The 13,661-nt window shown below is 38.7% G+C and overlaps 1 protein-coding gene across 1 annotated transcript; it reads right to left on the bottom strand.

Annotated features, from left to right (window-relative positions):
- Positions 1 to 5,549: 5,549 nt before the first annotated feature.
- spc25 (SPC25 component of NDC80 kinetochore complex) lies at positions 5,550 to 12,494 on the bottom strand. Its single transcript, XM_010890907.4, has 7 exons — positions 12,375 to 12,494; positions 6,989 to 7,148; positions 6,835 to 6,900; positions 6,568 to 6,714; positions 6,344 to 6,448; positions 6,132 to 6,230; positions 5,550 to 6,020 (listed from the first exon to the last, which is right to left on the bottom strand). The coding sequence occupies exons 2-7, from the start codon at positions 7,140 to 7,142 to the stop codon at positions 5,893 to 5,895; spliced, it is 699 nt and encodes a 232-aa protein (XP_010889209.1). The 5' UTR covers positions 7,143 to 7,148; positions 12,375 to 12,494; the 3' UTR covers positions 5,550 to 5,892.
- Between the last annotated feature and the right edge of the window lie 1,167 nt (positions 12,495 to 13,661).

Below are 13,661 nucleotides of genomic sequence, written 5' to 3'. Positions count from 1 at the left end.
GTCTGACTGAAGAGCCTTTGTACAGCAAAGGTTCATTCATCTAGCCAGTTCTGGTTATGTTTAACCATGTATTGATTAAAATTATAATTTACGCCACACCTTTCTGACAATTTGATCAGTTAACTGCGGACTAACTGCTGTATGCTTTTATCAATGCATTTTCATTAACTTGGTTAGGTGAAGTGCTTGCATCAACCTTAACCCTAACCCTACAGAATAATACAGAATGTGCGTGCAACCAAAGTGATTAACCAATGCCATAAAGGTGAATTTTATCAATACTATTTCTATGTAAGTGAAAAGTTGGAATGTTGAAAGAACCTATCCTGTTCCAGTGATAAGTGTCACTTTGTTTTCATCTGTGGAACATTGTAAAATAAGTGTATTGGTCTGTAGTCTGTACATCCCACAGGGCCACCATGACAACTTCTATTAAGAACAGAATCACAGACCAGGGAGTGTGTAAGGAGTGTAATGACCTAGCAATCATTAGCCTGTAGAGTTGATTCACATTGGAAATAAACAACATCCACCAATCCATTAAGCAAAGTTAGAAGGAACATCAGAAGAAATAGATCTCATGAAAAGAAACCTGAAGACATGTCAGGTCATTATGTGAATGCGTGTAAGTAGTTGAATGCCACAGGAAGATCCATTCCATAACATAAGGGGCTGAATAGTTTGAGGTCAATGCCTGCGAGGGCAGATGTCAGAATAGATAGGAATTTGTACTTGCTTTACAGCCTGTTATTAATCACCCCCTGTAACTGATTAAAAATAATATCAAGTGGGAAATGGCCTGTAATAAAAACATGACAGGTCATCATGAGTAATGATACACGCTGACTTACAATGTAGTTCTGTTTTCTAAAATGGTGGGTGCATATGTATGCAATCAATTGTTTTCTGTTTAATATTTCGAATGAATGAACCTATTTTAGATTTTATTTTTCACTTTTTACATTATGGTCAACAGAATGTGGAAACATCCAAAGGTGTGAATACATTTGAGAGGCACAGTAAGTTGGAATGTCAGGTCCGTGTTATTCTTCATTTTTCTGCCATCACTGTGGTACGTTACTACATATCTGTCCACAATACCTTTGCAGGCACTTTTCTGTAAATAGCCATCCCATTTTTGAGGCTAGCTAGTGTTTTTGCACCCTACAGTTCAGCATCTGTAGTTTAGCAGGTGAAGTAGACTGCGAATGGTGGTGACAGACACATTCACACCTACCTCCTGTACTGTTCCTGATCTGTCAGACAGTGTTTTTTTTGTTTTCTTTTCTTCTTCTTCATGGTGAGCATTCTTTGGACTAGCGGATGTAGAGACCAGATGTAGAGGCCTTCTTATGAAGGAAATGTACCTTTGCTGAGCTAACCAATGCTTTCTTTCTTCTTCCTAGTGTACCAAAACGTGTCACTTTTCAAACACCTATGGACTCCACTGTGTAGCTCCATGTGTGCTCATGATGAACATCTTTTTTTTTATCTCAGTTGGTTTGAAGAATGTTCCCGGCAGGCACACACTCAATCTCTCCAAACACACAGACATTTCAAGCATTCTTTTAAAGCAGCTATTACTCTAAAATGTCATTTTTGGTTACTGTTGCTTCACTGTAACTTTTTTAAAACCAATAATTCTAGGTGAATGTATTACATGCAAGACCATATATTATGACTTTTCTGTGAGCTATTCCTGTAGCAGGGATATATGAATATTTGGTTGTCTGAGAAATAATAATATGAAAGTTGAGTTGGATGATGTATAAACCAACACATTTGTAATGCATGCATCATATTATTTTGTTGTAATTCGTATTGGTTTAGAAATGTCTAACCCCCTTCCCTCCGAGATGAAAACGTTGTGGGGTCCTGTTCAGTTAAGTTGAAAATACACACTTATGCACTTGGAAAGAGAAATGAAGACAATGCACTTGTGTTCTGCAAGATTTACCTTTAAAATGTCTGTTATCCTTATAATACTGTATCTACATAAGTAATAGAAGTTTTGTTTCTGAACAACAAACTTTTCAAACTCTGAAAAACATCTGTTGTTGAGTAGATGCTGGGCTGATTGAAAAAGTGTGTTCCTGTTCAAGCCAGAGCAGATGAACAGTACGTCAGCATGGATGGCAATTAAATTAGTCTAAAGTGGAAGAACACACTGAAAAACCGGTAGCATGTTTGGGGGAAAGATCCCTACAGCATATTCCTTATTTGTTATTAAAAACATACATGTCATCTCTCAAGGGGAATTGTGTGTCTCATTCTGTTGTTTGGTTACACCTAGTTAAAGATAGTTAGGTTTTGAGTGTTGCGACATCTATATTGTGTTGCTGATAACTTAATCACTTAAGATAATCCAGGAGCTTGAGAAACAGCAGATAGCGGTCATGTGTAACATTATGAATAAATACAACCTGTACATGGCAAGCTTCAGACAGACCCTCATACATTTCAGTAAAGCCTAAACAAAAAATGTCATGGTTTTGTTTGTATCTTGGGTACACTGGAATTCATAGTTGACCAACTATCCATCCTGATTTTAATACAGAATTGTGTTGTTATAATTCATGTGAATGTTATATACACCGATCAGCCATAACATTATGACCACTGACAGGTGAAGTGAATAACACTGATAATCTCATTATTATTGTGCCTGTCAGTGGGTGGGATATATTAGGCAGCAAGTGAACATTCTGTCCTCAAAGTTGATGTTATAAGCAGGAAAAATGGGCAAGCGTAAGGATCTAAGTGACTTTGACAAGGGGCCAAATTGTGATGGATAGACGACTGTGTCAGAGCATCTCCAAAACTGTTCCCGGTCTGTAGTGGTCAGTACCAATCAAAGGTGGTCCAAGGAAGGAAAAGCAGTGAACCGGTGACAGGGTCATGGGGGCCAAGGCTCATTGATTTACGTGGGGAGCGAAGGCTGACCCGTGTGGTCCGGTCGAACAGACGAGCTACTGTAACTCAAATTGCTGAAAAGGTACATGCTTTAACTGACAGAAAGGTGTCAGAGAACACAGTGCATCACAATTTGTTGCGTATGGGGCTGCATACCCAGTCAGGGTGCCCATGCTGACCCCTGTCCACTGCTGTAAGCACTTACAATGGGTACGTGAGCATCAGAACTAGACCACAGAGCAATGCAAAAAGGTGGCCTGGTCTGATGAAACTTTTTACATCACATGGATGGCCCAGGTGCCTGTGCATCGCTTACCCGGAGAACACATGGCACCAGGAGGCAATATGGGAAGGAGGCAAGCCAGCGGAGGCAGTGTGATGCTTTGAGCAATGTTCTGCTGGGTAACCTTGGGTCCTGCCATTCCTGTGAATGTTACTTTGACACGTACCACCTACCTAAGCATTGTTTCAGACTGTGTGCACCCTTTCATGGCAGCAGTATACCCTGATGGCATTGGCCTCTTTCATCAGGATAATGCGCCGTGCCAAAAAAGCAAAAATGGTTCAGGGATGGTTTGAGGAACACAACGAGTTCAAGATGTTGACTTGCCCTCCAAATCCCCCACATCTCAATCCAATCGAGCATCTGTGGGATGTGCTGAACAAACAAGTTTGATCCATGGAGCCCCCAGGTAAAAGGTGCAGGTGAGTTACATGTCTTGTCTCATATGTATAGCACGTTTTCGTCTTAAAAAATTATTATTACAATGTCTGAACAAAAATATACTTAAATTAGTATTTGTCCCCTATTAAAATGGAAAAATATCTAATTATCTGATAAACTCTTAATGTTCATCTTGAAGTGCACCAGGGTTTGGACTTAGCCCCAAATGTCATCCCAGAAACAGTCTTGGCGTACTGTATGTGGATGGGGGTGGCTGTTGAAGTGGAATAGGGATGACGTCAAGCAGCGTGGTGACTGAGCGAAGGTGTACGTGTACTGAGGAGTAGGCTTACCAGCATGTTAAATTGCTCTGTGAACTCTGTGAGGTTGGGACTCTTCTCCCAATTGTGCTGCTTAGCCCAAAGCAAAACCACAGCCTAGAAATTTCTGTTGCTGCTCCCATGCTCTGGAATAGTCTCCCATCCCACATTAAGTCCCGTTCCATCATTGACAACTTTACATCAGATTTTGAAGACCTTTTTCACATACATGATTAAAGGAATAATACATACAGTGGGGAAAACAAGTATTTCACTTACAAAGCATGTAGAAGTCTGTTATACACACATACGGAGGTATGTGTGTATGTGGGGAGGGGTTATAGATTGGTCCAGTTGAGGGGTGTTTGTATGTGTGGGAAAGGGTTATAGATTTGCCAGGTTGAGGGTTGTGTGTAGATATGAGGAGTGGGATATAGTCAGTTTTGTTCTGGGTGCATGTTTATGAGGCCTATTGCTGTAATAAAGTTGAACTTGAACAATTCAGTGCTAACTCTACACCATATTGGCTGAATTGAATGGAAAACCTAAGACTTAGAATACAATTTTACAAGCACAGTATTGTGCAGTAAAATCAGAAAGACACTGCTGTTTGATGAGCTCCATTATTTACAAAAGACGCACCCTTAGTGCGAAATCATTATCAATGCAAGGCAACCAAGCCTCCAACGCCATCATGCAAGATGCTGTAGCTTCACAGGAATGTGACTGTCAATTTGTCCATGTGCAGGAATGAAGAGGCAGGAGGTGAAACCCATAAAGGTAGTGTAACAATCACAGATAGAGAATATTATTCTACACACCCCCTTAAATCAATGTTTCTCAAACCTGCTCCTGAGCGGCCCTCTGCCCTGCATGTTTTAGATCTATCCTAATAAAACTCATTATTAAGTCCTTCATGAGCTACATCAGGTATAATTGGACAGGGAGTGATCTAAACTATGCAGGGCAGGGGGGCGTCCACGAGCAGGGTTGAGAAACACTACCTTAATAACAAAATACTTGTACAATGAAATGGCTCAATCAGGTTGAGCATGGTCAATAGACAGAATATGAGTTAAATATGAAAAAAAGACAACAATCATGTATTGAAAAGAAACAAACCTCTAACCTTAATACAATTCTCTCTTATAAAATGTTTTTCTAATTGGAGCGTCTCAGAACGTCTTGACATCTATCAAACAGAAAGCAGTGATACTGATTTGACTGATTGATTGACAGTCATTTATACATATTGATACTGAAGTGACAGTCTTTTTCTATTCATATATACAGGGAAACTATTCAGTCTCCTTTACTATCTCCACATCCTGTGTTATGGACTTACTTCACAATTGATTAAACACTTTTTGCCCTCAATCTACACACAATACCCTTAATGACAGTGAAAACAATGAGAAATGTGTGTCAATTAATTTAAAGAAAATACTGAAATAAACCATGTACATAAGTATCCAGTACTTAGTAGAACCACCCATGGCAGCAATCAAAGCTTCTAGTCCCTTTAAGAATGCATCTACCAGCTTGCGCACCTGGGTTTGGATTAAGGTCAGATAAATGACGTTTTGTACTACAGCTAATGGAAATGATAAAGAATTTGTCATCTTAAATGTCATTGTGAGGTAAAAACAATGTGGCGGGTGTACAAAAAGTTTATTTACAAATTAAAATGAGGGCAACAGAGACAACCCACCAACTTGCACAATTCAAACGTTCATCGTGTTAGTTGTAATAAGTAAAATGTTATGACAGCACTGACTGCAGCTGAAACAACAAAACTGAAAAAGTAGGCACTGTAAGCTAACGGAGTCCCAAGGAACAGCCCAATATTGTCTAGCATCGCTGCCTGAACAATGCACTTGAGAACTCTTCCCAAATTCACCATGATGCTTTCTGATCAACACAACTAAATAATAAAATACTGAGCGAGTGTTATGAGTAGATACATATTTACACTTTTCAATTGACATAATGTTTTTACTTCTCAGGTAGAAGATTGACAAACTCTCTCCGAATGTTTGCAAGGAAGGCAGAGAAGCTGTTAGTCTCCTGAAGTCTCTTCTCCAAGTAGGACATACGCTCCAGTGGTGGATCACTCGACAAAACTGTGGATACATTTTTGGATGGTTTTATTTACCCCTTTTCAGTTACCACCCGTGATAACATTATATAGTTGCTGAAGTCCTTTTCGGTATGATACTGTCTAAGGTACTCACTCTGGTAGGATCCACATTCATTAATCCTTAGCCTGAAGGTGTAAGCACACACCGGGTCTTTAGGGTTGATGTTTCGGAAAATAAATTGCAATGTATCACCTTGAATGAAATAAAAACAAGCATTTAATTTTGTGTTTTCACACTAGATCAACACTGATTTTTGTAAAGGGTACAGTAATATAGCCATTGCCAACAGATCTGTTCCTGTTTACCGTTAATTTTTCTTATTTCCAGTCCTAGGTGATCCTGAAACACCTGCTTGGCTCTGTTGAGATTCTTCAGTCTGGTTTTGTTAGCTTGGTTCTGAGAAATAATCACTTCAAACAAACATAAAACAATGAATAAAAACAATAATTGTGTGTGTGTGGATGTGGTTAATGTGTATGTGGTCTCTGTGTGCATTAGAAAATCCACTCCTCTGTTTTAAATAGCCTACATTCTTTCTTCTTGTCTTGTTCCAGTCTGAGCATTTCAATCTTTTCAATGACCTTGCTTTTCTGGCCACTTTTCCCTTCAAGTTCAGACAACGTTTGAGCAATGGCTTTTTTCTTCTCCGCCACTGAGGAGTTTGTGTGTTCCATATCTAGTGGGGGTAGAAAAAACATTGCTGAATGAGTAGGAATAGGCAGGTGCCAAGGCTATGATACAACTGATAGTTGGTGACACTGCAAACGACGTCAAAATGACACGCCCACAATCTTACCTTTGTGGTAAAACTGAAGAGTTTCAAATAACATTTCATCCTCCTTGCATTTTTTTGAACATTTATCTGCAATTAAGATAAGGTAGAATATTATAGCTCCGAATATTGACAGAATTAGGATCATTTATAAAGAAATCATGACAACATTTCATACCACGACAAGATTCGAAAAACTGCTGGTTGGGTTGAACCCAATCCAATCCTGACTCCATCACCTCTCCTGAGACCTGAGCAAGCTTTTTGTTGCGTAGTTCTTCCATTTTGTTACTAACCCAACTCCCAATGTGTGCATCCTTAATGCATGCCATGATGATCTAGGTGAAAGGAACACAAAACATTGATACGGTCAGTTTCCATTTTTGTAAATTCCAGAATGGCTAATGAAGGCAGCAAACTGCAGTTCAAACAAAAACAAAGCCCATCCAAGCCACTGTTTAGGCAGAGCAATGGCTAAGGACTGACCATTTCTTGACAATTATATTGGGCGGGTTCCTGCAGGAGCTCCTTCACATATGGTCGAAATGAGACCCAGGGGGAGCTGAGCTTCTGCACTTCGACTGGCCAACAATTTTACATTGAAGATACAACACTAGGGCTCCCCAACTTTGAAAACCTCAATTTAACGCCTGATTATATGGAACAATAAAGTACAATAAGTTTATACGTTTTGGGTGGTAACAGATATTTCAGTTGAATTAATCTTAAATAAATATGTTAATATTCTGCAACATTGTATAGTATATTATAAATTTCTAAGAAAGTCAATGCGGTGCAATTATAATCTCAACCATTCTAATTATTATTGATTGTTCAAGAGTATAACCAAGATGATATTTAATCAAAATGTCTTATGAGCTTAGAACAACTATGAACAACCAAACATTATGATTACATAACTACCACACCAAAATGTGCTTAAACCATAATCATGAGACAGCTCTGAAGTCTGGTAAGTCCTTGCATCTACACTGATGTCTTGGTAAGAACATTATTTTCCCAGCTGTGCATGAACAATCTTCATACATCAAAACAACAGTTGTAAATTCAGAATTATTATTTTGCCGAAAAACAAATACCAAATTGCCACTTTAAACTTGAAAGATAGGAACTCACAAAACATAGCTACCATTAATAAAATAGATTGTATGTGTGATTGTTACCCATCTCCTAGCTTATGGCAACCCATTTTAACATATAATCCATAAAACGTACTAGTAACTATTTTAAAGTTACTAGTACTTCTTTAGTTACTAGTAACTATTCCAGTTTTACTAGCAACTTCTCATTAGATGCTAGTACTTATTCATTAGTTACTAGTATCTATTCCAATAACTACTAACTATTCAACTGTTACTATAGTGACAAATTCCAAGTTTTTGCACTTGAATTCTACAGGGATCTGCCATTATGATATCTACTATTTGCTTCACACTAGAAACTATTCAAATATTCATTAGTTCTATTTCAGGTTTACTACTAACTATTCTATAGATACTAGTACTTATTCATTAGTTACTAATATACACTCACCTAAAGGATTATTAGGAACACCATACTAATACTGTGTTTGACCCCCTTTTGCCTTCAGAACTGCCTTAATTCTACGTGGCACTGATTCAACAAGGTGCTGAAAGCATTCTTTAGAAATGTTGGCCCATATTGATGGGATAGCATCTTGTAGTTGATGGAGATTTGTGGGATGCATATCCAGGGCACGAAGCTCCCGTTCCACCACATCCCAAAGATGCTCTATTGGATTGAGATCTGGTGACTGTGGGGGCCATTTCAGTACAGTGAACTCATTGTCATGTTTAGGAAACCAATTTGTGACATGGTGCATTATCCTGCTGGAAGTAGCCATCAGAGGATGGGTACATGGTGGTCATAAAGGGATGGACATGGTCAGAAACAATGCACAGGTAGGCCGTGGCATTTAAACAATGCCCAATTGGCACTAAGGGGCCTAAAGTGTGCCAAGAAAACATCCCCCACACCATTACACCACCACCACCAACACCAGCCTGCACAGTGGTAACAAGGCATGATGGATCCATGTTCTCATTCTGTTTACGCCAAATTCTGACTCTACCATCTGAATGTCTCAACAGAAATCGAGACTCATCAGACCAGGCAACATTCTTCCAGTCTTCAACTGTCCAATTTTGGTGAGCTTGTGCAAATTGTAGCCTCTTTTTCCTATTTGTAGTGGAGATGAGCGGTACCTGGTGGGGTCTTCTGCTGTTGTAGCCCATCCGCCTCAAGGTTGTGCGTGTTGTGGCTTCACAAATGTTTTGCTGCATACCTCGGTTGTAACGAGTGGTTATTTCAGTCAAAGTTGCTCTTCTATCAGCTTGAATCAGTCGGCCCATTCTCCTCTGACCTCTAGTATCAACAAGGCCTTTTCGCCCACAGGACTGCCTCATACTGGATGTTTTGTCCTTTTCACACCATTCTTTGTAAACCCTAGAAATGGTTGTGCGTGAAAATCCCCAGTAACTGAGCAGATTGTGAAATACTCAGACCGGCCCGTCTGGCACCAACAACCATGCCACGCTCAAAATTGCTTAAATCACCTTTCTTTCCCATTCTGACATTCAGTTTGGAGTTCAGGAGATTGTCTTGACCTGGACCACACCCCTAAATGCATTGAAGCAACTGCCATGTGATTGGTTGATTAGATAATTGCATTAATGAGAAATTGAACAGGTGTTCCTAATAATCCTTTAGGTGAGTGTATATTCAAATTCTTACTACCAAAAGTTGTATTGTTACTAGTAAGATTTTTTATTAAACTACCATCAGTAATGATTAGTCATTACCGATGATGAGTAAAAAAGCTATTATTACTCTACCAAAGCCTCTCCACCAGACTACCTGAACACGTTTTTAAACTACGTTATTTCTCGTCTCTCCACTATTGCTCCCTCTCCTCAGCTGCACACGTTCCACTGTTGAACCAGGAACTGAAGGGGAGAAGGAACCAGGAAAGACAGGAGGTATGAGTCTATCTTAACAGAAGGAAGACAGCACTGAGGCAGAACAAGCATAGGTGAAAACTACAACAGATCAACCAGGAGGAACAAGGGCCACATCATTTTTATCAATTTATAAACCATACAACAATGGTAAATCAACTTATAAACCATTTGAACCATGTATGGATTTCTCCAATCCAATAAAAAGTATTTAAAGGGGAAAGTTTTAATTTAGCTTTTTTAATTTAGCCTTTTCTGTTTGTATTTGTTTTCTACCTAGTAGACATGGATTAACTTGAGTGTTTTGACCACCATCAGATGCCATACTTGCTCTCAATCTTGTGTTCAAGTCAATCTTTGATTTACAGGGGTAAAATATTATATAATATTTCATATTTGAAATTCACGAGGTTGAAGTGACAATAAACTACACTTGGTTGACTCAAGTAGACTTGTCTTTTCTTTAACACAACACAATGTAAAATAGGAGATCACATGGATTACACATAGATAAAACCCTTCTACTATGATATGACTGGTAGGCCAAAGACAAACCAATTGAATGAAACATTCAAGTTAGCTATTGAACTTCTAATAGAGCCATGTTTTACGGAATTCTCATGACAATAAGTCTCAATTTGAAGTTAGTAAGATTTTCTTTAAGTTGTGTAACTGCATGGCGGAACAAGACCGGCAAATGGTAAATGCTCAGTCCCATACATCATCTCTATGGGGACCATTTATAACCCGAGAACACCTCCATGACAAGCTATCCCAGATGAATGCTGCCAGATCTCTACATGTCCCTGATTACCAACTACTGACTAGACAGGAGGTACTGTTTTTGACTAGTTGACCTCTCAGACACCACCTGCCTGAGAGAGGTGGACAGCCTTGCCTCATGATTTAGTGAAGGTATGGAATGTAAGGACTTGAGTTTATGAGGCCAAATGGCAATTGTTCTGATATTTTAAACTCAACCAGTTGCAAGAACTGAACATTTCTCAAGTGTGGTCACTATTGGTCACTGTGTCAATAACTATAATTCTAGAATGGTAACCAATCAAATTGACTCAGATTGTAGGATACAATTAAACATACAATTTGTAACGGTTATTGTTGTAATTAATAGAATTTATTTAAATTTAGAAATGTTTGATTCAGCGTCTCAGATCAGCCCAATCCTCAATCAACCAGGGACTACCATTTCAAGCTCTCCTAGGTAATATTACAACATCTTTATTATTCACAAAGAAGGCTCACAGCACATTTTCTTACAGCATCAGACCAACGAAATGCCATATCTCCTGCCCTGTTATGGTCCAGTTTTACAGGGTATTCACAGAGGACATCCTCATTGCCTTCATCCCGTCTGGTCTGAAACTGACAGTCACACTGCATTGCATTGTGTTCATATTATATAAAGCACACAATCACTCAAAATTATCCAATGTACACAATCACTCATTATTAATTCATTTTATTAGTGTACATGAAGCTACAGTCAACCTCTTAAAATTTATTTATTCGGTTTTGTTACAGCTTTCTTTATTGCACTATGCAACCTATGCATGTGATTTATTGTTGTATATTATGAAAAGACCACTTCACCTAATAAAAGCCGTCTGACAGTGGCGGTTCCTATGACCAGACATACAAGAGTCATGCGGTTGCAGCACAGCCAAAGGCATTTAGATTGGCATTTGCAGGAGCTTCGCGTTAGTATCTCTGATACATGTAAAATTTTCAATAACACATAACGAATTAGCTGCACAGCCACCCAACATAAGCTGCAGTTAACTAAATGAGTTTAGTCATTTAGTCAACTGGCTTTTTTCTTACCAACAAAAGTAAATGTATTTAGCAACGTGAGCAAAGTGATTCAGCTCTAAAAAGTTTTAAATACACACAGTAAGAATATGACGACCGTCGTAACATTTCCCGACAAGCAATCAGGTTTTATCGTTTTTAGTAAACGAATAGGGTGCAAAATACACGTTTATATTTAACAGCTAATTTGCATACAATGTAGATATCACGTTGTAAATGTTACTAATTCTTATAGGATTGGGGATATCTTTCGTCTGAATAGTTACTAGTAAATAAAGAATAAATAGTAGCATCTAAAAAAAAACACCGACGGGTAAAACCAAAATAGATACTAGTAAATAATGGATAGGTACTAGTAAAACTGGAATAGATACCAGTAACTAATGAATAAGTACTAGTATCTAATGAATAGTTACTAGTAAAACTGGAATAGATACTAGTAACTATTATTGTAATAGTTTCGAGCAACTAAAGAATAAGTTAAATTCACTTAAAAATAGTTACTAATATGTTTTTTTGATTAAATGTTAAAACTGCTTGCAATAGTAGCTAGCTAGCCAAGTTCAGAAACAAGCTGATTAACATAGCTAGCCCAGCTAACCCAACCTAGCTAAAACACAGCTCATTACCAAATGTGGTCAACAAAATGTATCTAACAACCACTATAGTTATATCCGATTAAAACGTTAACTAACACTTGCTAATAAAATATGGATAACTGTATTAGATAGTTACCGTAGGGTTGTTTAGCTATTCTTCACCAACACAACACAGTTGCGGTTCGCTGTTGCTTTTCAAAAATCCGCGCTCAGTAGGACCCAGTGACGCGACACCGGAAATCGTGTTCTTCTTCTTTTCTTTCGAGTTTGGTTGGCACATATCTATGGGTTTTCCAGATAGCATCCAACTGAAGGTGCATATACCGCCACCTACTGCACTGGATTGTGAGGCCGGTCACGGCCTCCCAACTTTACATCCTCATAATAAGGCCTGTATTCCTAAGAAAAGAAAACGCCTTTATAACTACCCCCTTTCTTTTCCCCCCACAAGAACACCACCATGTTCCACCCCTGCTTAGCTTCCATTACCTTGTCATACAATCAAAGGCATACCTTTCACAGAAAGAAAGTACATGCTCCACTGTTTACAACACCAAACTCATCAAACAATCCCATTTCATGTTCTGCTACTACACTCAATGTGGTGTTCAAACCTATGTGTCTATACCGCAACCTGCTTCTTACCACTCCCTCTCTCCTACACCCCACAATTCCCATAGCTGTCCTCACAGACCTATGTGCACTATAAAAATGTCTCCCTTTACTACCCCACCCCACTGTCTCTCCCAAAATTCAACCACCGCTGCCCGAATCAAGGACTTGAACTCCCTGTGACCAAACGGGACCCGGACAGCCACATCCTTCCATTTCTTAGCACTTTTCGCCACCAAATAAGCCTCTTCAAGTCCCTCCAATACAGCATGCGGTAGAACCCAACAAAACCTCACTACCACCCCCATTCTCTCCAAACCCAGAATTATGCCAATAATCTCACCTAATCAGGCCTACCATTTTTCACACTATTCAATACCGCCGCTGAGTGGGAACAAATTCATAAACAGTATTTAAATTGATCCCTTCATAAATACACTCATACCATACAAATGATAATGCACTGTATTTATATATTTGTGTCTGTCCCTTATGTTCTGCATAAAATCTGATATAAAAAAGTATTTTGCCTGCTTGCTATTTCTGTTTTCCCACAATGCAAAGTTTTGGTTGTCTCTAATCGTGAATTTACGCCACCCTGTGGCCTTGACAAACCAATGTGTAAGATAATGTGTTTATTTTGGAAACATTTTACGTGTATATAGTAGAAACTGGATGAAACCCATTGTTGTTGTAATGTTCATTCAACCCACCAGAGAATTGCTAAACAGGATTATGTAATAAAACAGTGGTTTGAATGGTGTATTTGGACTGGGTTATTTTACTTGTATTATAATAGTTATGAATGATT

This window comes from Esox lucius, chromosome 16 (genome assembly GCF_011004845.1).
Source record: "Esox lucius isolate fEsoLuc1 chromosome 16, fEsoLuc1.pri, whole genome shotgun sequence".
Classification (NCBI taxonomy): domain Eukaryota; kingdom Metazoa; phylum Chordata; class Actinopteri; order Esociformes; family Esocidae; genus Esox; species Esox lucius.
Note: the sequence above shows the minus strand (reverse complement) of the source record. Positions and strands in the feature narration are given on the sequence as shown.